The 25,744-nt window shown below is 45.8% G+C and overlaps 1 protein-coding gene across 1 annotated transcript in view; it reads left to right on the forward strand.

Annotated features, from left to right (window-relative positions):
• LOC115090602 (sodium- and chloride-dependent GABA transporter 2-like) overlaps window positions 1-15,197 on the forward strand; it is a 204,260-nt gene extending 189,063 nt beyond the window's left edge. The window contains exon 16 of the mRNA XM_029599942.1: window positions 14,438-15,197. Coding sequence (XP_029455802.1) covers window positions 14,438-14,575 — 138 coding nt within the window. The 3' untranslated portion in view covers window positions 14,576-15,197. The remainder of the gene's footprint in view (window positions 1-14,437) is intronic.
• The last annotated feature ends 10,547 nt before the right edge of the window (window positions 15,198-25,744 follow it).

Genomic DNA, 25,744 nt, shown 5'->3' on the forward strand with positions numbered 1-25,744 from the left:
TACTGGCGGCGTGTTCAGCACGCCGCATCTCAGAGCTACAAGCGCTGTCCTGCCGTGATCCCTTTCTCAGGATCACTCCTGAGGCTATCCATCTTCGCATGGTTCCTTCCTTTCTACCTAAAGTGGTCTCACAATTTCACCTTAACCAAACCATTTCCTTACCTACCACGGCAGGTTTGAAGAAATCTGAAGAAGGGTGTTTACTGCGCCATCTCGACATAGGCAGATTGCTGCCCAGATATCTGGAAATGACACAAGAAGTACGAAAGACAGACCATCTGTTCGTCCTACACAGCGGAAAGAAACAAGGTGAAGCGGCCTCTCGGCCCACCATCGCCCGCTGGATTAAAGAAGTTATCCGAGCAGCTTACGTAGAGGCCGGGAAGTCTCCGCCTCTACAGGTCAAGGCTCATTCTACCAGAGCACAAGCGGCATCTTGGGCAGAATCCAGGATGCTGTCACCTGCAGAAATATGCAAAGCGGTGACATGGTCCTCCCTCCATACCTTCTCCAGGTTCTACCGTCTGGATGTCCAGGCCAGGGAGGACACAGCATTTGCGAGGGCAGTCCTACAAGGTCCTCAGGCAGCCTCCCGCCCAGTCCGGGAATAAAACTTTTGAACATCCCATTCATTCTGAATCCATCTGGCTACACGCTAGGAAATGCTGAGATTACTTACCTGATAATCTCCTTTTCCTTAGTGTAGACAGATGGACTCAGCATCCTGCCCAGCTGCCAGTATACATGGGTTTCGCCGATTCAAGGTACGCCATGTCCTTTGTTTACATAAGAGCGTCCCCTTTGCCAGGTGTCGATGCGTTCCGGTTGGGAATGCTGGCGGTCTCCAGCTCACATCAATCGGTCAGGGGAATCCTGTTTCACTATTTCACTGAGCGTCAGTACACACATCCATAACAGCTTTTGCAAGGAAGATTACTAAGTTGCTACGCTTCCTGTGGGGGTAAATATACCCGTGCTGACGTCAGATCCGCCTCCAACTGCTAGCACGAGCATACTATACTCATTCGTTCTGAGTCCATCTGTCTACACTAAGGAAAAGGAGATTATCAGGTAAGTAATCTCAGCATTCGAGGGCCCTGACTTTTATGGTCTGGTAAACTGATAAGCATGGGGGTAACCTGTACAGTTCAGCAGATACTGGCACAATGCAGCAGATTTTGGCATAAACTTGCTAGGCAGACTGGGTGGATCATTTGGTCCTTTTCTTCTGTCATTTTATGTTTCTATGTTTATGATATTTGAGAAATTTGGTGTACACTGGGTATATGTAGGAAATTTTGCATTAGGGTATGATAGGGGAGGGGAGGGGAGGGGAGGGTCTCATATTTGTGGGATCCTTAAAATGTATGGGAGCTGGGATTTGCCAGAAAAAGATATCCAGGCAAAGTTGTTTACATGTAATTAATTGGAGATTTATGGGATCCTGAAAAGAGGGAAGTAAAAAAATTCAGAAATGAAGAGAAACTAGTCAAATATAAGCTATTGACTATAATTGACCTTGCTTTTTTCGAGGACTGTATTGGATGTGATAAGCTATTATTCTTTATTTGATGTCAATGCAGTCTGTTTTCAAAGTTTTGTGTTATTTTGTTATTTCAATAAAGATATTTAAACATAAAAAAGAATTTTAATTGATTTAAGATGGCGTTTTAGCAGAGACACGATGTGTTAGGAGTTCCTCATTTTTTCCTGTGTTCAATTTTCATCATGCTTCATACTAAAAGGAAAGCAAACTTTCGAGAATTGTCCCCAGCTACTCCCAAATTTGATCCTTTCCAGCCTAAAATTATTAGGTTTCTAGCCCCCACACTGCTACCTTTGCCAGTTTCTGGTTCCTTCATCAGGGGAGCCGAGGAGTGTGTAGCCCTCCTCCCAAATGCTGATGTCACCTTGAGTCCCAGCACACCAATCACTCCGTCTCCTTCACGGAGGGAATTATTGGTGGGATCTTCCTTGTCGCTGTGTGGGTTGATTCAGAGCCCTGTATCTGCAACTACTGAGGAGGTCTTTCCTGCCTGCAATGTGAGACTCCATGCGAGGATACGCCGATTGGATCTGTAGCACCCACAGGAGTCCTTGGACCTCTGGTTTTGCTGCAGAGACAGCAGCAATCTCGCAGGTGCAGGTCTCGATGCCGCTGCGGAGTGCAGAGGAGCTAGGAGGCCTTCCATTGCCTCCAAATAGACAAGGTTTGGAAAATCCTCTTGTTTACTCTACTTTGGATAAGCCTACAGTGATTAGATTCAGTCTGGTCAGCCTTGATGACTTTGGAAAAATCTATTTCTTCGTTGGTAGGTGTTGGTAGGTGTTACTTCAAACATTTTCAACTGTATTCAAGGTTCAACAGGGGAAAAGACAGCTGATTTGGGCAATCAAATAGCTGCTTGTCAGATTGTACAGGCAAATATAATTCAATCAGACAATTCACTCTAGGAAATTAGAGAATATTGAGAACTCCCTTTGTTATTTAAATTTGAGGGTCTTGAATTTTCCACTGTGCAATTTGCTTTCTCCTATGGGCATGTTTAAGAAATATATTTCTGAAGTACTTGGGATTCCATCGGATGCTGTGCCTACCATCGCTAAGCTTTATTTTCTGAAGAATTCAAATGTGGATCTAATGTCTCAAGTCGCCAACCAAGCCTGAATTTAATGGAGTTTTTAGAATCTTTCACTGATCTACCAATCTCTAATTGGGGACATTACTTGACTCTTTTTTTTCCTAAAGAACGAGATTTTGTCCTGAAAATGTTTTTTCGCTATAGAATATCATTATTCTTTGGTCAGCGTGATTGGATTTTCCCAGATATTATGTGCACTATGCAGGAAAGAAGGAGAAAATTCCTTATCATGCATCAAGACGTCATTTCCCTTGGAGCTCATTTCATTCATTGGATTCCCTTGCAAATGTATTTTTACTCATTTAAGTTCCGAATTTGTATATTTTGACCCTACATAGCTGAGATTATATCTGGATGCTCATCTTGTCTCTGATAGATTTTTTTCATCTTTAAGACTGGGTAACTTTTTTTTTGATTCAATGCTTAAAGTCTTTGCTTGTTTTCTTTCTTTCAATGTATTTCTTTGATCCCCCTGCATTTTTCTTTTTAATTTAATTGAGACTTTGGTTTTGGTGTTATAGTACTGTTTATGCCAATTTCAAAATTACTTGTATTTTTATGTTTTCAGAGTCTCAATGCTTTTCTGTTACAAGTGTATTCTTGCGTTATCATTGGAAATTAATAAATAAATAATAATAAAAAAAAAGAATTGAACTAAAAAAACAATTTGAAGCATGTAAATCCTTTTAAAAATGACCACATAAATGTGCATAGTTTATAAAATACTTGCCTCCATGTTTAATTCTGGGCGCTTATTTATTTTCTTTATTTAATAATTTTTGTATACCGTCATTTGGGAACCATCACGATGGTTTACATAAAATTATAAAACAAGCATAATAAAAATAAAGATATAATTACAATAAAATAAAATGCTAGCTAACTGAGACAAAAACTGTGTTATTTTGTAAATGTTAAAATGTTATTGAATAAAACTGTAAAAGAAAGGGTGATTATATAAATAAAAAGCCGAAGGCGTTTAGAGTTAATTAATTTATTTTATTTTTATTTATTAAAGGCTTTTATATACCGACTTTCTTGATACAAATCAAATCAACTCGGTTTACAATGAACTAAGCAGAAAATATAATTAACCAATCAACAAGAGATACAGAGCATACAGTTACATTATAACAAGGATGCCTTAACTTGGAGTAAGAAATAAAGAAGGGGTGAACGGAAAAGTAAATAAATAAAATAAATACTATATACAGAAGAGGGGGCAAGGGGCCAACCTCTTTAATAGATACTATGCATGAGAAATATGGAAAATTTGTTTACATAGGTGAGTGGTGGACAATTCTAGATCAGGCAATGGGGTTTGTAGTGGGGAAGGCTTGGCTGAACAGCCATGTCTTTAGTTTCTTTTTAAAAGTTGTTAGACAGGTCTCCAGTCTGAGGTCCGGAGGCATGGCCTTCCAAATGGAAGGGCCTGCGGTAGAGAATGACCGGTCTCTGATGTTTGCGTGGTGCACTAATTTGATTGGAGGAACGTGTAAAGATCCCTTGTAGGCATCCCTTAAAGGCCTGGCCGTCGAGTGCAGTCTGAGAGGATGAAACAGATCAAGAGGGGTCTGATAGTGGATATTTTTGTGAATGATAGTGAGAGATTTATGAAGGATCCGGAAGTTTACTGGGAGCCAGTGGAGATCTTTTAGAATAGGAGAGATATGCTCTCTCCGATTGGTATTTGTCAAAATTCTTGCCGCTGCATTTTGTAGCAACTGGAGAGGTTTAATAGTAGAGGCTGGAGGACCATGCAGAATGGAATTGCAATAGTCGATCTTGGAGAACAGAATGGCTTGGAGGACGGATCTGAAATCGTAGTGGAATAGGAGCGGTTTGAGTTTTTTGAGTACTTGTAACTTGTAGAAGCACTCCTTAGTAGTGTGTTTTATAAAATGCTTTAGGTTCAGGTGACTGTCGATTAAGACTCCAAGATCTCTGGCGTGTGATATATGTGGAATATTTTGTGATTGGAGTAGTATGGGACTGCCTTCTGGAGTAATTATTTATTTATTTATTTATTTTTAGATTTTTATATACCGGTGTTCCTATATGAAATAAAGATCACATCGGTTTACATTGAAACAGAACATGAAAATTAGCAAGAGTTCGGTTTTAGAAGTGTTGAGCACGAGGTTTAGGCTGGATAAGTAATGGTTTATAGTTTGTAGATGAGAGTTCCATAACCTGAGTGTTGAGTCCAGTGAGTTGGATATAGGGATTAAAATTTGAACGTCATCTGCGTAAATATAAAATTTGAGTTTGAGGTTTGAGAGTAGATGACAGAGGGGGAGTATGTAGATATTAAACAGGGTGGGTGATAAGGAGGAGCCCTGGGGGACGCCAAAAGGAGCATTAGTATGAGGTGATTCCTTGTTTTTAATTTTTACCTTATAGCCTCTATTGCTAAGGAAGGATTCGAACCATCTGAGGGCTGAACCTGTAATTCCTATGTCTGAAAGCCGGTTTAGAAGGATATTGTTTTACCGTATCAAAAGCTGCGGAGATGTCGAGGAGAGCTAAGAGAAACGACTGTCCTTTATCAAAACCAATATATAGTTGATCCAGGAGAGAGGTGAGGAGGGTTTCAGTATTGTGTTCTTTTCGGAAACCATATTGAGACGTGTGAAGTATATTGTGGTCTTCTAGGTAATTTGAAAGTTGCTTATTTACAATTTTCTCCATGATCTTAGCTACAAATGGGAGATTTGATATGGGGCGGTAATTGTTGAGGTCTTCCGGGGCCAGGTTGGATTTTTTGAGTATGGGTTTGAGCGTGGCCAATTTGAGAGCGTCCGGGAATGTTCCTTGTGAAAGGGAACAATTGATGATATCGGCCAGATATTTGGATATGTATTCTGGTATGAGAATCAGTAACTTGGAAGGTATTTGGTCCAGCGGGTGGGTCGAAGTTTTCATTCTTTTTATCAGGGATTCTACCTCTAAAGTGTGGGTAGGATCAAAAAATAATAGAACATTAAGGCAGACTGGAGGGTAAGGGGAGAGCATTTAAAGAATAAAATTATAAAATTATGTCGCATCCTGATGGGCCTTCATAAATAGCCATGTTTTTACTTCTTTTCTAAAACTTTTTAGCTCAGACTGAAGACATGATTATCTTGCGCTATGTTTATAAAATGAGTAGAGAAAGTATGTTATCTTACATTGCAAATATAATACTGAAACTTACATAAATACTTTTGGTGCAGAAATATGTAGTTTTTGATAAACAGTTTAGTTCCTGCCACACAGTTTATAAAATAATAGATTAATCTTCACACTTTCACTTATGTGCACAAATGCTGTACCACGGATAGTTTTGACAATTGTGCTCTTACTTTAACTAAAGTAACATTTTGACAATATGACATTCCTGAACATACCCAGATCAGTCCAGAAAAGTGGGTTATATATCCCTGCCAGCAGGTGGAGTCAGAGAACAATTAGAACTTTGGGCACTGCTACATAACGAGAGTGCCACCTGCAGTCACTCAGTATTTCTCTGACTCCAGCGGGTGATACAGATGCACACCTGCAGTCTTTAGTTATATTTTTTATTTAGTTAGTTTGAATTTAATTTTTTGGTTTACGGTCGCTTCCTGAGGTGTTAGGCTCCTTCGTGGGCCATCCCTCAGTAGAAGCCGGGCATCCGGGGAATTGGATATTCCTGTCAGGGTTTCGCCCACCACAGTTTGGTGTCTGATGACCAGGGGCTCCTGGCTACTCACCACCATCTCTGCTACAGCTGCTCCCTTGTCTCCTGCAACAGCTTTTCTCTGTGCCTTGGTAAAGTTTATTTAAAAAAAAAAAAAAAAAAGCAGCTGTTTTCACTGCGGCTGACTGACAGTCTTCAGTGCTGAGGTAAGGAGAGGTGCAGGAGGGACCGGGTCTTTTAAGGCCGGCCGGGGAAGCTGTCAACAGTGTTCTCCGTGTGCCTTGTTTACTCGCCGCTTCCCTGCTGGGGCCTTGCGATTTCACTATAGACATGCTCCTTTCCCGCGGCACGGCTGCGCGCATTTTTTTCTCCTCAGCCGGTAGTCTCTTAGCCTGTAGGACGAAAAGTTTGTTTTTCTGGGCCTGCCTAACTGAAATTTTATCTGCGTCATGACTCCGAGCGTTTCTCTTTTTTTATTCGTGCCCTTTTCTATTTCACTTCAGACTATCGATGTGCTGCTGCGGATGGCACTGAAAACAGAATCGCAGGCCTGCCGCATGTGTGGGTCATGCAGCCAAGCGTTATATGTGGCCTCTTTATGCACAGCATGTTCCCTGGGGTTAGAGGGCTCTTCAGGGCTTCTTACCTCCTCCCTCGGGGAAGGAACATCTGTCTCGCCTTCAGCTTCGCGGGAAGAGGATTCTCCGCCTGTTCTAACCCCGGTGAGGGAAGACCTCACCGGGGGAACTGATGATATCACCCCAGCTGAATCTCCGGTGGGGGAGGGGGACCAGGAGGGGTTTTCCCCAGAATTTGTCCTCCTTATGCACCAGGCTTTCCTGGCAAGGAAACATTCGGCGGTAAAGCGGCCTGGTCTCCTGGGGGCAGGTTCAGACCCGCCTGAGAAAAGAGGTCAGGGTGCGGATCCTCGTCAGCGCCTCCCTGATCAGGCTCACCCCACAGGGGATTCTCCCCAGGGTACACGAGATCCGATTCTGGGGTCTGGGGCGACGCCGGCTTCTGGGGAAGTAGGGGCAGCAGACCCAGATCTGCAGCCAGATATGGCTGATGTGGATACTGATGATCCGGATGAGCCCGATGACCCTCCTGCGGAGGGGGATGACCCCAGCGTGGTGCGTTTGTTCAAGCGGGATGAGTTAACACCCCTTATTCCCCAGGTCCTTGAAGTTCTGGGACTTAAGGTTTCTCAAGAAGAGTCTGACAACGAGGGCGTTAGGGGTCCCACAACATCTTTTCCTTTGCCTAAGAAGGTTCGCAAACTAGTGACCCGGGAGTGGGAGACTGGATTCCGGCTTGAAGGTGGGCAGAGCTATGGTGAAACTGTACCCGTTATCGTCTGATGTTTTGGATTTACTGAAGATTCCAAAGGTGGACATCGCGGTCTCGGCAGTCATGAAAAAGACCACTATCCTGGTTGCTGGGGTGGCTGCCCTTAAGGATATGCAGGATCGCAAGCTGGAGATCCAGTTGAAGCGAGCATTCGAGGTTGCCGCGCTAAGCCTTCAGGCAGCGGTTTGCGCTAGCCTCATGCAGAAGGGCCTGTCTGTGTTGGGTCCAGGAATCGGCTGCCAGGGCCAGTATGGGCGATAGTGGGGCTCTAAAGTCCACCCACCTAGAAGCAGGCATTGTTTATGTTGCAGATGCTTTGTATGATCTGGTAAGGACCTTGGCGAGAGGTATGGTGTCCTTGGTGTCAGTGCGGCTTCTCCTCTGGCTGCGAAATTGGGCGGCGGATTTGTCCTCCAAGTCCCAGCTTTGTAATCTACCCTTTAAGGGCAAGCTCCTGTTTGGGGAGGATCTGGATCAGCTGGTAAAACCGCTTGCCGAATTCAAGGACAATCGGTTGCCGGAAGATAAAAGATCTTCTAAGAAAGTCTTCCCTCCTTGAGCTAGGTTTCGGGACTCTCGCCGCTTCAGAGTGGATAGATACTCCGCACCTCCTGCTTCTAAACCTGCTTCAGGGTGCTAGCAGTCCTTTCGAGGGGGTCGCCAGCCCGGAAGAGATTCGGGACATCTTGGTGCAAGAAGTAATTTAAAAACCCCAATGAAGCCACGAGCACCCATTCCGTCTTTGAAGTTGTCGGATGCAGATTATCCAACTTTTACATGGAATGGGCAAGAATTACATCAAACCGCTGGGTCTTAGAAGTGATCAAAGACGGGTATGCACTGGAGTTCTCGCGCCCGGTCCAGGAGGTTTTTGTGGAGTCCCGAGTGGCCTCAAGTGTCAAGCGAGAGGCAGTCCGGGTGACTCTACAATGACTTCTCAAGCTCAAAGCTATTGTCCCAGTTCCGGAAGCTCAACAGGGATGAGGTTGGTACTCCGTGTACTTTGTGGTCCCCAAGAAGGAGGGCACATTTTGGCCCATCCTCAATCTGCAGAAGGTAAACCGTTGACTTCGGGTTCCTCGCTTTCATAGGGAAACCCTGAGGACAGTGATGGCTGCGGTTTGAAAAGGAGAATTGCTCGCTTCTCTGGCCCTCATGGAGGCGTATTTACACATTCTGATTTGTCTGAATCACCAGAGGTTTCTGCAGTTCAAGGACTTGGGATGACACTTCCAATTTTTAGCCCTCCCATTTGGTCTCGCAACAGCTCCTCACACGTTCACCAAGGTGATGGTGGTGGTGGCAGCCTTCCTTCGTCAGGAGGGAATCTTGGTCCGTTTGTACCTGGAAGACTGGTTGATTCGCGCGAAGTCTCTGGAGGACTGCGAGAGATCAGTGCACATGGTGATGTTCACATTGCAATCTCTAGATTGGGTAATCAATGTGCAGAAGAGTCACTTGGAACCCTCTCAGAAGTTGATTTATCTCGGAGCACAATTCAATACCTTGCTGGGCAAAGTGTTTCTAGCGGCGGACCGAATTGGGAAGTTGCAGGAACAAATACATTCCCTTCTTCATCATCATCTTCAGGTCCTGGGCTCCATGGCTTCAACCTTGGACTTGGCTCCTTGGGTGTTCGCTCACTTAAGACCTTTACATCATGTGCTTTTGTCTCGCTGGAGCCTGGTGTTGCAAAAATTCCATCTACCAATGCCTCCACTTCCGGAATCCAGAGCCAGTATGTCATGGTGGCTGTCACTGGACAATCTGGAACGGGGGGTGGATTTTGACACTCCGAATTGGCTGATAATCTCCATCGATGCCAACCTCTCAGGTTGGGGGACGGTGTGTGCAGACAGGTTCGCCCAAGAGCTCTGGTCGGCGATGGAAAGATCCTGGTCCATAAACTGGCTCGAGACCAGGGCTGTACATCTGGCCCTGTGGACGTTTCTTCCCTGGATCCAGGGCAGAATGGTGCAAGTCTTCTCGGACAATGCGACAACAGTGGCGTACATCAACTGGCAAGGTGGGACTCAAAGTCCCGCTGTAGCACTGGAGGCACAGCTTCTGTTCACCTGGGCGGAGTGCCATCTCGAGGGCATTGCCACATCCCATGTTGCGGGAGTAGAGAATGTGCAAGTCGATTATCTCAGCTGTTAGCAAATAGCCCCAGGGGAATGGGAACTATCTCTTGAGGCGTGGAATCTCATTTGTGCCAGATGGGGAACTCCTTAGCTGGATCTGATGGCAACGCAGGCGAACGCAAAAACAGTTCGTTTTTTCAGCCATCACCGAGAACAGGGCTCAGTGGGCATAGATGCTCTTGTGTGTCCTTGGCCCACGGGGATTCTTCTGTATGCCTTCCCACCCTGGCCCATCATAGGTCGGCTTCTCCATTGCATAGAGCGGCACCCGGGAAGGATGATTCTTGTGGCACCGGAGTGGCCACATTGTCCGTGGTTCACGGATCTGGTACACTTGGCTCTAGAGGGTTCACTTCAGCTGGCTCATTTAACGCATCTACTCCGTCAGGGGCCCATATTTTCAGATTGGTAGGATCACTTTTCTCTCGCGGCTTGGCTTTTGAGAGGTGACATTTACGCTTGAGGGGTTTTTCAGAGCCTGTAGGACCTCTGTACGGTCCTACAGGCTACTATTCTATCTAAACTGGATTATTGCAACTCCTTACTCCTGGGCCTCCCTTTCTCCATGATCAAACCTCTCCAACTACTACAAAATGCTGTGGCCAGAATACTCACAAACACCCGTAAATCCGACCATATTACCCCTATCCTAAAAGACCTCCACTGGTTACCTATTGTCTCCCGCATAAAATTCAAAACACTCACTATACTCCACAATCTACTGTACAATCAAAATCATACCTGGCTCGAGGACGCACCACACTTCCAATCTTCCACCCGCCCCTCCAGATCCAACCTTGCTGGAACCCTATACACCCCCACCCTAAAAACTGCACACCACACTTCCACCAGAGAAAGGGATTTCTCCATTGCTGGCCCTTCCCTAGTCTGTGCAAATTTATAAAAGGACTCAAAACATGGCTTTTTAAACTGGCTTATCCAGATGTTGACCAAACATAGCTTAGATCACTAGTCACTTAGCCCACTCATCTTCTCCTCCTCCCCTCACAGTTGACCTATCTCAGCTTAGACCACTATTCACCTAGCCCACTCTCTCTCTCCTCCTCCCCTCAGCTACCCTGCCTCTAATTCTCACCCTCTCCTCCTCCCCTCATCTACCTTGCCTCCTTTCCTTCCCCCCCCCAGCTACCCTGCCCTCTGTCCTCCTCCCCCAGCTACCCCTGCCTCCATCTTTTCCCGCCCGTCCATCAATGGTTTTGTACTCCTCCAGTTAACCTGCATATTTATTGTTTCTAGTTTTTAATATGCATGCTTTACAGTTCCTATCATTTTCTCTCTTTCCCTATCCTTCCTTCTGCTGTCCTCTCTCTTCCTTTCGCCACTGCTCTCCCTTCCCCCTCCCTGTTATAATGTATTTTCACTCTTTTTGTTTAAGCAGTTGTAATGTGAACCAGCATGATGTTCTGACGAATGTCGGTATATATAAAATCCACCAATAAATAAATAAAATAAATAAGTCATTTCCACCCTCCTACAGGCGAGACGTCCAGCCACCTCTATGGCCTATGTGAGAGTTTGGAAGCTTTATGAGACGTTTGGAAGCTTTATAAGGTGTCATCAGCATTCCTGCGACCCTTTAGTGGTACATGTTCCTCGGGTGCTTGACTTTCTGCAACAGGGCCTCGCTAAGGGCTTGGCGTTCAATTCCCTTTGTGTAAAATTTGCAGCTCTAGGTGCCTTGCGGGGAAACTTTGACGGCTGTTCGCTGGCAGCGCATCCGGATATTGCTCGGTTTTTAAGGGGGTCAAACATTTGCACTCTCCTATCTGTTTGGTGTGTCCGGATTGCAGTTTGAATTCAGTCCTGCGAATTCTAAGTGGCGATCCTTTCGAGCCTCTTCGTGGAGTTTCCCTGAAAGATCAGACTTTGAAAACGGTGTTTTTGGTGGCCATTTGCTCGGCCCGTCTGATGTCTGAGTTGCAGACGCTGTCTTGTAGGGATCCTTTTCTTTGGTTTACGACGATTGGGTATCATTACGTACGGTTCCGTCTTTTGTCCCTAAGGTGGTTTTAGCCTTTCATGTCAATCAAACTGTGGAGCTTCCGGGGTTCCCTAACTGGTCCCGGGAGTCTTCTCAGAACAGAGACCTTCATTTTTTGGATGTGCGGCGCATCTTATTGCATTATCTGGAGGTTACCAATGACTTCAGATGTTCTGATCATTTTGTTCGTTCTCTTTGGTGACCCAAAGAAGGGGGACAAAGCATCAAAGGCGACCATATCTCAGTGGATTAAGGAAGCCATTTGCACGGCATACATAGCCCGAGGGATTCAGGTACCTTTGAGTCTCAGAGCTCATTCCACTAGGGCTCAGGCTACCTCCTGGGCAAAGTGTCAGTTACTGTCATCTCAGGAGATCTGTAGGGCGGCGGTGTGGTCGTCTATTCACACTTTTATGAAACATTACCGACTGGACATTAAGGCTTCTAATGAGCCGTCCTTCGGGGAGAGTGTGCTTTGTGTGGGTCTTTCGGGTTCCTGCCCAGTGTAGGGTGGCTTGGGTACATCCCACTTTTCTGGACTGATCTGGGTATGTTCAGGAAATTAAAATTGGTTCTTACCTGATAATTTTCGTTCCTGTAATCCCACAGATCAGTTCAGAGGCCCACCCCTTTCTTCAGATACCGAAAGACTGTCTTGGCCAGAACCTGCTTAAGCTTTTTATTGTTGAAGCTCCTTTTTTGCAGACATGATTCATGGAGCATGTTTTAGCAGTTGTTCGGTCTGGTTTTTTGCCAGCGGCGAAGTGGTAGTCCGGAAATTTGGTTGGGTGCTACCCTTCATTATTTAGTTCTGTTAGCATGGGCTTAGGTACAGGTCAATACTGAGTGACTGCAGGTGGCACTCTCATTATGTAGCAGTGCCCAAAGTTCTAATTGTTCTCTGACTCCACCTGCTGGTAGGGATACACAACCCAATTTTCTGGACTGATCTGTGGTATTACAGGAATGAAAATTAGCAGGTAAGAACCAATTTTCATATAGTACCACATTTACTTAACACAACAAAATGGTCATCAATTGTGTTATTCATTTAGGGGTAGATTTTAAAAGGGTGCACGCGGGTGTACATGTGCGCATGCTACCCGGCATGTACACATGTATGCCTGATTTTATAACTTGCACACTCAGGCATGTGCAAGTTATAAATTGGGGGGTCGGTGCGCGCAAGGGGATGCACAATTGTGCACCTTGTGTGCGCCGAGCCCGCGCCAAGCCGAGCTGCCTTCCCCTGTTCCCTACCCCCCCACTCCACCCCATCTTCCCTTCCCTTCCCCTACCTGCCCCGCCCTTTCCCCCTACCTTTTTTTTTATCTTACTGGGGCCGAAGTAAGTTGCGCGCGCCAACCGAGCAGCAAATGTGTCTGAAGCCTCTGACCCTGACCCCACCCCGCCCCCTTCCTGCCCCTTTAATAAAGCCCCGGGACTTACACGCGTCCCGGGGCTTTACGCATATCACCGGGCCTTTTGAAAATAGGCCTGGTGTGTGTAACCCTTTGAAAATCCGGCCCTTACTTACAAAAGTAACTGAATAGAAACTAATAGTGATTTGTAAATAGCTATATAATAACATTGCATTTAACCTAGTCCTCTCTTGCAGAAAATTAATTGATGGATGCATAGGTTCTTGTATACTGGTGTAATTTAATCTTGAATGACTACATATTATCATTGTTCAATATTAATGATCTCAGCAGAACCATTAGATATGATTACTTGTAGTTCTGTAGCTATTTAGTGTCTGAAGAGCGATCTCTTGAGAAAGATTCTTTATATACCATAAAACAAATCAATTTGATATAACTGAAAACATCTCATTACTGAGACAGCAAGTTTTACAGAAAGGAGCAAATGTCCTTCTGCTCTCTTTACACGTCTTTTAGTTTGTACATTTTTATTGCTGATTTCTTGGTCAACATTGTCAATTGGCATAATTCTAAGACATGCTATCACGGCCAGCTTAAATTCAAACACATTCCTTTTCTCCTTGGAGAACATCAGTGATTTTCAGCCTGTGGTCTGGGAATCAGCAATGGGTTTTGAGGATTTATAGGTGGATCGTAAGCAGGGCCGGATTTAAGATTTTCACACCTACAAGCAGAGTGCCATGGCAGTGCCTCCTTGATGCTGTACCAGCACATAGCCGTAAAACAAGCATAAACAAGATCCTCTTTAGTCTTGAATATTGTTACCTTCAAAATTTGACACTCTACGCAGCTGCATATTCCTAAATCCGGGCCTGATCATAAGATGAAGTCCTATTGACAAAAAGAGTAAAACACAGAGCAAGTCAGTCTAATGATGTTTTCTGAAACAAATTGGTATAATCTGAGGTATTTGACAAATCTTCCAATATAAAATTGGAAATGAAACACACATTGAAATTCAAAGTGGTTTGAAGTTATGTTTGATTTTGCAACTTCCTTGTATTTCTTAAAACAGGTAGGAAGCAGGAAAAGGATGGAAACTACTGCTGGAGGCCTTACTTCCATCCTATATACTTGGATATTGTGAATAAAAGCATATCTGCTTCATATGTTTGTACTTGGGACATATTCGCAGCTGGTAATACTATGACAGGAACTGAAGTGTAATAGTATTTGTTTTCCTCTTCTTTCAGAGACTGCATCAGCTAACCTGTCCAGAAGCAGATTTGCCACAGAGGCTGCAAGAGCAGGAGCGAATTGGTTCAGGCCAATCCCTTTTACCTGCCCAGACATTTAATCTGGTGGTGACAGAACAGGAGTCAAATTGTTAGGAGGATGGCAGCTGCACAAAGACAGATTTATTTTTATACCTTTTTTTTTTTCTTCACAGATTGCTGACTATATTGCTATTTCTTATAGACCTGAGAGCTGTAGCTCTCCCTAATGTTCAGGGATCTGATGATCTTAACAGATTCCCTTAAGGAAATCCCAGTTGAAGCATGGAGTTTATGAACTCCTCTGCCTCTGTCCTCTTGAGAAACAAGTCGCTCACTTCATTTTTGTGGACAGAAGGGGAGTAATTACATTTTGAAATGGGGCTAATGTAGAAGCCCCAACATTTGAGGAGTTAATGATGAGTTCAAGCAGGAACAATGTAAACATTTTGCAAGGGCTTTTCTTTTTTCATAACAACTGGAAATCTTTGGGACCTCTTAAAATTCATTCCGTTAAATCCTTCTTACTATGGCGCACTATATCTGGATGGTGTCTCTCTTTCTTTTTTTTTTATAAAATGATTTTCTTAATTCTGTACCTTCTAAAGATGTATTTGTATTTATGACGTATAAAACATTGTAGAAAAAGGTACTACAGGAAAGAATTGGCTCAGAAAATTCACATCTATTGTACCTGACTGTTTCATGCTAATAATCAAAAGGATATTCTTGTTCCTTGCATAGATGGATGCTGCAATTTGCTTATGAAAATGGATAATGCATTTACTTCATACAAATAGTAAAAAAAATGCAATGACTGAGGATATATTTGGTTCCTAGGAATTAGCCTCAGATGAAAATACCTCCAAATCTTTGGGTGTTTTCATATTCATGTGGGGGTGGGGGGGAGGTGGAATGAGCCTTTGGCAGGACCAGGCTTTGGAATTGTGCTGTCCCTGAGGCCCAACCCAAGGCGAGGTCCCATCGCCAATCCTCAGGCGCAGGCCTGGGTCCGATGCTGGGCACTGGCCAAGACCATATCATGTCACCTTGCCACTGGCCTGATGCTGGGTCTCTGCCAAAGCCTCATCCCATTAGCTTAGGCCTAGGACCGAGGTGTGCACCCAATGCCTAGGCCCGGATCCAATGCCAGCACTTGATGTCAAGCCCGATACCAGTGCCCAGTCAAGGCCAGACCCCAGGCCCTGCCAAGGCTGGGTCCCAGTCATTGACACCCAGGTCTGGGCCTAGGCTTAGGCTTGATGCCAGGGCCTGGCCCAATACTGGGTTCCAGTTGCCTAGGCTGAGGCCTAAGTCCAAGGCGTAGCCTGGGTCAGATGTTGGGGCCTGGCCAAGATCTGGTCCAATGCTAAGGCCCAGGTCCAGGCCTGATGCCAGGGCCTGGCCTAAGGCTGGGTCCCAGTCACCTAGACGCAGGCCTAAGTCAGGGTCCTTAACATTTGTTTTGGTTCTTTGGTTCATTTTGTGGTGCACCTATTCATTTCTTTAGTTTTGTAAGAAAAAAAATGTGTTTTTGTTCCATTCGCTTTTCATTTTTCAATGTAAAAGAAAAACAAAGGCCTATGCCCAGGTCCAAGGATAACTTTAGACCTGCTTTCTACCATTATGATTCTTACACAGCTAAATGTCCTCCATCATGGCATCCCAGCCCTCCATTTCTGTTATTTCTGTCCCACCCAGTCACCTTTCTTTTACCCCTCAACCAGATGTTCACCCCCTCACCTTTACGCTCCTTTCCAGCCTTCCATTTCTTGATCTCCCTCTTGCTCTATCTGGCTCTCTCCCCTTCCTCCTCATATGCCCTCTATTCCTCTCCCTTTGTGCCCTATTTCTCTTTATATCTCCCCTGTACCCTTCCCTACTCCTATGCTTCTTACTTAATTCTTTCCCTCTTTCCCCCTCTGTCTTGTTCCTTCTGCTTCTTTTTTCCTTCTTTTGTGGTCATCCTCTCACCCGCTCTCCTTCCTTCCTCTTCTGTGTATTTTTTGCCCTTCTCCTTCCTTTTCTGATACTCCACCCTCCCATTTGCCCTTTCTGTACTTTCCTGTGTCTCTTCTATCTCTCTCCCTTCACTCCAAGCTTTAGTTTTTTCAGCAACAACAAGCAATATTCTGTTAGAAGGCAATTATAATAAAAAATCAACAACAGGGGGACATTCTTAAATGCACTAATTCTACTAGGAAGCCTCTGAAGGTAGTAACAGTTAGGGAAGGAGCCAAAATAAAAAGTTGTATGGGTATTAAAGCAGAAATTAGAGACTTAATAGGAGAAATAATGCAGTTTATTAATGACTGTGACATCCGCCTGCCAGTATTCTCTACAAAAGGAACTGTGGACAAGCTAGCAAAACTTGATTAAAAACAGATAGCCATTTCAGTAATCAGCCAACAGGCAACACTGAGCTCAGATAATAATGTATTAACACTAGTCTAGGGACAGGACGAACACTTACCAGTAATCCCTGTAACATGTAACGACATAGGAGGACCATAATGCAATCATTTGGCAGCCAAGAGAGAGAAACTGGATTCATCTGACAGTCCTAAAGAAAATAAAATTATCAGATAAGTAGTAATTTCTCATTTCTTAGCATCCAGTCAGATGAATCCAGAACAAGTGGGAAGTATCCAAGCTACTCCTAAATAGGGCAGGAGGCTACCTGCAATCCATTCAAAACCGCATGTGCAAAGGTTGCTTCCTCCTGGGTTTGCACATGAGACAATAATACCTGGGAAAAGTGTGTAATGAGGACCACATCCAGCTTGGCAAATGTTGACGGGAGACAACAATCTAATCTCTGCCCATGACATTGCCTGAACTCTAGTAGAATGAGCCCTGATCTGACTAGGTAATAGGGATGTGAATCGTGTGCCCGATCGTTTTAAAGATCAGGTTCGGCTGGAGGGAGAAAAAAATCTGATCGGTAGAGATGTGAATCAGAATTGGTTCCGATTCCAATTCACATTGCTAACTTTTTTTAGTGAGGCCCAAGCCGATAAAAAAAAACAACCCACCCCGACCCTTTAAAATTGACCCCTTAGCTTCCCCCACCCTCCCGAACCCCCCAAAACATTTTACAAATACCTGGTGATCTAGCGGAAGTCCCGGGAGCGACCTCCCGTTCTCGGGCCATTGGCTGCCACTAATAAAAATGGCGCCGATGGCCCTTTGCCCTTAACATGTGACAGGGTATCCGTGCCATTGGCTGGTCCCTGTCACATGGTAGGAGCACTGGATGGCCGGCGCCATTTTTAAAGATGGCATCGGCCATCCAGTGCTCCTACCATGTGACAGGGGCTGGCCAATGGCACAGATACCCTGTCACATGGTAAGGGCAAAGGGCCATTGGCGCCATTTTTATTAGTGCAGCCGACGGCCTGAGAACGGGAGATCGCTCCCGGGACCACCACTGGACCACCAGGTAATTTTAAAATGTTTTGGGGGGATCGGGAGGGTGGGGGAAGCTAAGGGGGCGCTTTTAAAGGGTCGGGTGGGTTTTTTTTTATCGGGCTATCGGCGCCATTTTTATGAGTGGCAGCCGACGGCCCGAGAGTGGGCGATCGGTCCCGGGGCTTCCACTGGACCACCAGGTACATGTAAAAAGTTTTGGGGGGGTTGGGAGGGTGGGGGAAGGTAAGGGATTAGTTTTAAAGGGTCAGGGTGGGTTTAGGGGTTGTTTTGGTGTGCCGGTTTTCCCACCCTCCCTCCAAATAATTCCCTTTAGTGGACACTATCCCGATTAACGATTTTTTCAAGATAAATCGGGGGAATTTCTATTGTATCGCACTCTTTAACGATTTTTGACGATTTAAAAAATATCGGATGATATTTTAAATCGTCAAAAAACGATTCCCAACCCTACTAGGTAACGGCTTCCCAGCATCAATGTATGCAGCTGTGACTACCTCCTTAATCCAGCGAGCTATTGTAGCACATGAGGCTGACTTTCCCTACCTAATACCGCCGTGACAGACAAATAGGTGATCCGTCTTCAGTAAAGGCTTAGTAAACTCCAGATACCTAACAATATGTCTCTTGACATCCAAAGGTCGCAATAGATGATACTCCTCTACATCTCTTTCTCTGTCCAGAGACAGCAGGGAAATAGACTGATTCAAGTGAAAGTCAGTGACCACCTCCGGTAGAAAAGAAGAAATACTACGTAGCTGTACAACCCTGGAGGCACCTGGCAGAATGGCTCCTGGCAAGAAAAGGCCTGCAGTTTGGAAACCCTACGTGCAGAACAACTTGCTACAAGAAACACAGTTTTCAAGGTCAGTAACTACAAGGTCAGGTTACACATCAGCTTAAACAAAGAGCCAGCTAAGAAATCCAATACCAAATTAAGATTCCATAAGGGTACCGGAAACCACAAAGGAGGACGAAGATATTTAACTCCTTTCAGGACACAGGCTACATCAGAATGAGCCAACAGGGAACCACCATTCACCTGATCCCTGAAACAGGCGAGAGCCGCTACTTGTACCTTTAAGGAATTGAGGGTCAAACCTTTCTTCAAGCCATCCTGAAGAAATTCCAAAATGAGTGGGATTTTGACCGAACAAGGAAATACCTCAATCCTCACATCAGGCCTCAAACACTCACCAAACCTGCACATAGGCCAATGGAGTGGAGAATTTTCTAGCTCTCAGCAAAGTGGTAATCATTGCCTCAGAGTATCCACACTTCAGCAAGTGAGCTCTTTCAAGGGCCATACCATAAGACAAAATCAAGTCTGATCTTCATGAAGAACAGGTCCCTGCCGCACCAGGTTCCTGTGGATCAGAAGTCGAGAGTCAAGTCCACCAGTAAACTCCACAGATCCACATACCATGGTCTCTTGGGCCAATGTAGAGTGACCAAGAGCACCACCCCTATGTGGCGATTGATCCTTCGAACCAATCTGCCCAACATGGGCCATGGAGGAAGGCATACAGTAACCTGTCTTCTGACCACTCCTGCATCAGGGCATCGATCTCCAATGTCTTTGGATCTCTCTTGCGACTGAAGAATCACAGAACTTTCGCATTGCAAGACGTTGGCAGCAGGACTAGAAATGGGAGACCCAGAGATCAAGAATCAGCTGAAATGTTTTGTCTAACAGCACCCATTCTCCTGGATCCAGACTTTCCCTGTTGAGAAAGTCTGCTCTTACATTGTCTTTTCCTGCTATGTGTGAGGCTGAAATCATCAGGAGATGCACTTTGGCCAATTCCATAAGATCTATTTCCTGCAACACTTGTGTCTCTTGTTTCCTCCCCGCTGATTTATATAAGCCATAGTTGTTGCATTGTCCTACATTATCCGGACCGATCGACTCTGCAGCCTGTCACTGAACTGCGAACATGCCAACTAGACTGCCCTGTTCCAGAGAGACTCTTCTGCACTTTGGCACCCTTGCACTGTCAGCTCCTGACAGTAAGCTCCCCAACCATGGAGGCTCACATCTGTTGTCAGTACTAGCCAGTCCAGTGGTGCTAGGGAAACTCCCTTCCTTAAATGATCCACCTGTAGCCACCACTGCAGTTGGGAGGAGACCTCCATCAGGAGGTGGAGCTGAATTGAATAGTCTTGAGATTACAGGTTCCACCGAGACAGCAGGAAGTTCTGGAGAGGACGCATATGCACCCTCACCCATGGTACCAATTACAGGGTTGCTGCTATTAAACCAAGCACTTGCAGGTAGGACCATATGGTCGGACACAAATTGTTTATCAACAGATGTAGCTGTGCCATCTGAATACGAGCATCTGGCAGGAAAACCTTGCCCTACTTTGTGTCGAACCAAACCCTGAGGTATTCCAATGACTGAACAGGCTGACGACTGATCTTGGACAGGTTTACCACCCAGCTGAGCTTCTGCAACAGGGAGATCACCTTGCAGGTCACCAGGCAGCTCTCTTCCAGTGACTTAGCTCAAATTAGCCAGTCATCCAAATACAGATGTACCAGTTTCCCATCCTTTCTCAACTCTGCTGCAAATACTCCAATTACCTTGGAAAAGATCCTGGGAATAGTGGGCAGACCAAAGGGCAGTGAACCTCAGAAAATGTTGATGTTCTAGTCGGATGGGAATGTGAAAATACACTTCAGAGAGGTCAGGAATTCCCCCGACTGCATGGCCATTATAACCGAGCACAAAGTTTCCATGCGAAAATGCTGCACTCGCAGATGACGGTTGACATCTTTGAGATCCAGGATGGAATGAAAGGAGTCTTCTTACTTGGGCACAATGAAATAAATGGAATATCACCCCATATTTTCTTGAGATGTGGGCACTGGAACCATATCCCTCAGACTGAGGAGCCTTGCCAATGTATTCTCTACTGCCTGCTTCTTCTGCAGAAAGTGGCAGGGTGACATCTATGAGCACATCCCGAGGAACACTGCGAAACTCCATTGCATATCCTTCCCGTATCACTTTCAGGACCCATTGATCTGTTGTGATTTTGACCCACCTCTTATAGAAGAGAGAGAGGCATATCCCTATCTCCTGTTCCTTTGAGTGGGTCGGCAAACCTTCCTTGGGAGGCTCGGGAGTTTCCACTACCCAAATCTGCAACCCTTCTGAGTTGTCTAGAATGAAGTCCTATCGAAGAATTGTAAGGGCTCCTCTATTGGGTCGAAAACGCTTGGATCCTATAGCATGACCTCTCATGTTAAAGGAGTGAGGCATCACTAGGGGTGTGTATTCGGTCCCTATGTATTGGCAATCCGCAATGGATGTGGCCATATTCGTTGTATTCGTGGGGAAGCGAAAAGTATCGCAATTCCCCACGAATACACGAATCTTCACTGAATTATTCGGCCGCCTAAAGAAGCCAATTTAAACAAAACCCCCACCCTCCTGACCCCCCCAAGACTTACCAAACTCCCTGGTGGTCCAGCGGGGGGTCCGGGAGCCATCTCCTGCACTCACACCATGGGCTGCCGGTTTCAAAATGGCGCCGATTGCCTTTGACCTACCATGTCACAGGGGCTACCGGTGCCATTGGTCAGCCCCTGTCACATGGATGGCTGGTGCCATCTTGTGCTCCTACCATGTGACAGGGGCTGACCAATGGCACCGGTAGCCCCTGTGACATAGTAAGGGCACAGACTATCGGCGCCATTTTGATTACTGGCAGCTGACTGCCCGAGTGCATGAGATCGCTCCTGGACCCCTGCTGGACCACCAGAGACTTTTGGCAAGTCTTGGGGGACCCTGATGACCCCCACAAGACTTGCCAAAATTCCAGCGGGGGTCTGGGAGCGACCTCCTGTGACATAGTGTGGGCAAAGGCTATCGGCGCCATTTTGAATAATGGCAGGCGACGGCCCGAGTGCAGGAGGTCGCTCCCGGACCCCCGCTGAACTTTTGGCAAGTCTCGTGGGGGTCATCAGGGTCCCCCAAAACTTGCCAAAAGTCTCTGGTGGTCCAGCGGGGGTCCGGGAGCGATCTCCTGCACTCGGGCCATCGACGGCCAGGAATCAAAATGGCGCCGATAGTCTTTGCCCTTACTATGTCACAGGGGCTACCGGTGCCATTGATCAGCCCCTGTCACATGGTAGGAGCACAAGATGGCGCCGATGGCCATGTGACAGGGGCTGACCAATGGCACCGGTAGCCCCTGTGACATAGTAGGTCAAAGGCTATCGGTGCCATTTTGAAACCGGCAGCTGACGGTATGAGTGCAGGGGATGGCTCCCGGACCCCCCCGCTGGACCACCAGGGAGTTTTGGTAAGTCTTGGGGGGGGGCAGGAGGGTGGGGGAAACAAATAGAAATCGACGTATTACCGTATCAGGGCGCCATACGCCCGAATACAACGTATCTGCCCCCCGACGAATCCAAATCCCGAATGCAATGTATGGCGTCCCTCTACACATCCTTAGCATCTGGTTCTTATCCTCCAGCAAATGAGGAACCGGTGATTCACCCTACTTACTGGCCAGTTTCCCCAACTTGCTCCCAAATAAGAGCGGACCTTTAAAAGGCAATTTTTGAGGTTAGCCTTGGAAGTCGCATCGGCTGACCAATTTCTCAGCCATAACTGACGCCTGACCGCTATTACCGAAGCCACCCCTCTGGCTGAAGTGTGGACCAAATCACAGCCCGCATCTGCCAAGAAGGCAGGAGCAGGCTCCATAACTGCCCTGGAGTTTACCCCAGAGTCATCGATCTCATGGAAAAGTAAACAAGAGTGAGCCACCAGGGAACAACAAGAAGGGATCTGCAACATCACTGCCACTGCTTCAAATGCTTACTTAAGGATAGTCTCAATCCTTCTATCATGAACATCCTTCAAGGCTGCTCCTCCTTCCATGGGAATAGTGATCCATTTAGAGACTGCACACACTAGTGCATCTACCTTCAGAAAATGTAAATGCTCTCTTACCACTGGATCCAGAGGGTAAAGGCCTTCCAAAATCTGACCCTCTTTGAAATTAGCCTCTAGGGTGCCTCACTCAAGATCAATCAATTCTTGAATAGCCTCCATTACAGGGAAAAAAAATAAGAGGCTTTATGCAACGAAACCAAAATGGGATTTTTCTTTGGCACAGACATGGAATCTGCCCCAGGAGCCCTGAGCATATTCAAGGTCTGGGAAATCACAGCTGGCAGTTCATCTCTATGAAAGAACCACTGCATAGTCCTGTACGGTTCTAATCCTGAAGAAATTTCACCATCCTCTAGAAAGTAAGGATTGGTCTCATCATCCATGCCATCCAGATCTCTCTCAGGCAGTCCCGCTGCTGATTTAGGTATACCCCAGCGTTTAACAGTAGGTCCAGGCAAGGTACCCACCTGCGACTCTCCTCTGGGAGCATTGGATAGATCCTTTGAACCAATCTGCCCAACATGGGCCATGGAGGAAGGTATACAGTAACCTGTCTTCTGACCACTCCTGCATCAGGGCATCGATCTCCAATGTCTTTGGATCTCTCTTGCGACTGAAGACTGAGGACTGCACCTGAAGAAAGGATTGTAATCCCTGGAAAAATTTACCCATGAAAATGTAGAAGTATCCATATCAAAACCAGGCGATACCTAAGCATACTCACTGAGCCTCCCTCCCCTGCTGAAGAAACAGGGGAGTTCCAAAATCAGGTGGCCCACATGACACATCTTTACCCAGGCCTAAATCTGGCTGGGAAGAACCAGATTTAATGAAATCAGAGGAAGACAATTCTCCCTGAGCCTCCAAACAGCGCAGGCACAAGTTAGCGGGCAATCCAGGCTCGATGTCCGAATATGACAAGCAGCGCATAGAGAAAGACGCTTAGGTTTCTTAGATATAGGTACCATTAGGCTGACAGTACGCTGAGTGGCGAGCGAAGGCATGCATCTAGTTGATTTTTTTTTTTAAGGTGTCCAAAAAATCTAGGCGTCCAACCTGGGTGTCCAAAAAATTAGGCATGCAAAACGTAGGTGTCTCAATACCTAGGCATCTAAAACTCAGGTGTCCCTAGGATAGGCACCACAAAAAAATTTAAGTGCATAGCAATGCTCAACTTGTGCGCACAGGTAAGTGTGCCACCACTAAAGGCACCACTTAACTTTGATGCACAAAATGAGGTCCAACTAAGCGTCCATAACCTGGATGCACAGCTAGATGCACACACCGAACCGACAAACCTATAAAAGGCAGCCTATAACAAGTGCGTGAAATGCCATTGAGACCTAGCACGCGGTGTATAGCAAAAAGGCCTCAGAGCAGGGCCTAGCCTACAGAGGCTGCTCAACCCACCAGGCTGCCCATGTCCCTTGACCTTCCATGGAGTGGGACGAATGTTGGAATGGCGCGCCTAGCACAGAGACCGGGAGAAGGAGAAAGCCCTACACCAAAATACACTCTTTCTCTGTCTCTATATTTATTTTATTTTTTTTTTAAACTTACCTGAGCTCAGCCCTACCTGGCTGAGTACAGAGACAGTCTCCGGCTGCAAGGGGGACGGAGCATATGGCATCACCGCCACGCTCGGCTTCCTGCACCTGCTGCCTTTCAGCTGCTTACTCAGCTAAGTTCACGCCGGCTGAAAAACCAGCTAACAAACAGTAGATAAGTGAGAAAAGTATAAATAAATAAATACCTGTATTCCCGGTGGTGACTGGTGACACCTGTTATTTTTAGGATGAGAGCTGGTCTTGATGTGTGGGAGGGCTGTCCTGAAGAAAAATGTTTTAGTGGCATGTTCGCCACGTTTGTAGGAGGGAGGGGCCATGTGAGAAGCAGGCAGTGGCGGCTGAAACACCACATTGATTTTTTTTTTTTTTTTTAAGCAGCGTGTGCTGCGTGTGGATGAGTGGTGAGACAGCTGAGAGTGCAAGGAGATTTCAGTGGCTAGAGCTGCATTTTTTTAAAGTGAAAAGCAGCATGTGTGCTGTGGGTGGTTGAATGGAAAGAGATGTCGGGACCGGAGCAGGCGGCTATTTTTGGGGCTGTGGCTGCTTCGAGGCTCCCGATGCATCTCCTGATGCGTTGAGGTGCCGCGGAAGAATGGGGACTCCTGCCGACACAGGAAAGTAAAAGTATTGAAGGAGCCAGCCAGAAGAGGTAGCGAATGTCAGCATTGCTGCTGCTCTGGGTCTCTCTGCACCAGAAAGTGCCATAGCTGTTGTTGCAAAAGATTAATAAAAGTAAAAACAATAAATATATTCGGTGGGAGAGTTCCTGGTGCATGGGAAGTTAGGACCCTGGCTGATGACATCAATAGTGACATCAGGGATTACTAATTTAATGCCTGTATGCTCTTTTTGAGTAAAAATAAATGTTTTTGAGACATTTTAAGATTCTAAAACCTAGCGTTTTTAATATGTAAAAGTGCTTTACCCTAGGCAAGTCTTGCTTCATAAATCTGCTTCACTTTTTTGAAGGAGTTAATAAACATGTAGATAAAGGTGAATGGTAGATGTAGTATATTTGGATTTTCAGAAGGCGTTTGACAAAGTTCCTCATGAGAGGCTTCTACGAAAACTAAAATGTAATGGGATAGGTGGCGATGTCCTTTCGTGGATTACAAACTGGCTAAAAGACAGGAAATAGAGAGTAGGTTTAAATGGACAATTTTCTCAGTGGAAGGGAATGGGCAGTGGAGTACCTCAGGGATCTGTATTGGGACCCGTACTTTTCAATATATTTATAAATGATCTGGAAAGAAATATGACGAGTAAGGTAATCAAATTTGCAGATGATACAAAATTGTTCAGAGTAGTTAAATCATAAGCAGATTGTGATAAATTGTAGGAAGACCTTCTGAGACTGGCACATTGGGCATCCAAATG

The sequence above is a fragment of the Rhinatrema bivittatum genome, chromosome 4 (genome assembly GCF_901001135.1).
Source record: "Rhinatrema bivittatum chromosome 4, aRhiBiv1.1, whole genome shotgun sequence".
Classification (NCBI taxonomy): Eukaryota; Metazoa; Chordata; class Amphibia; order Gymnophiona; family Rhinatrematidae; genus Rhinatrema; species Rhinatrema bivittatum.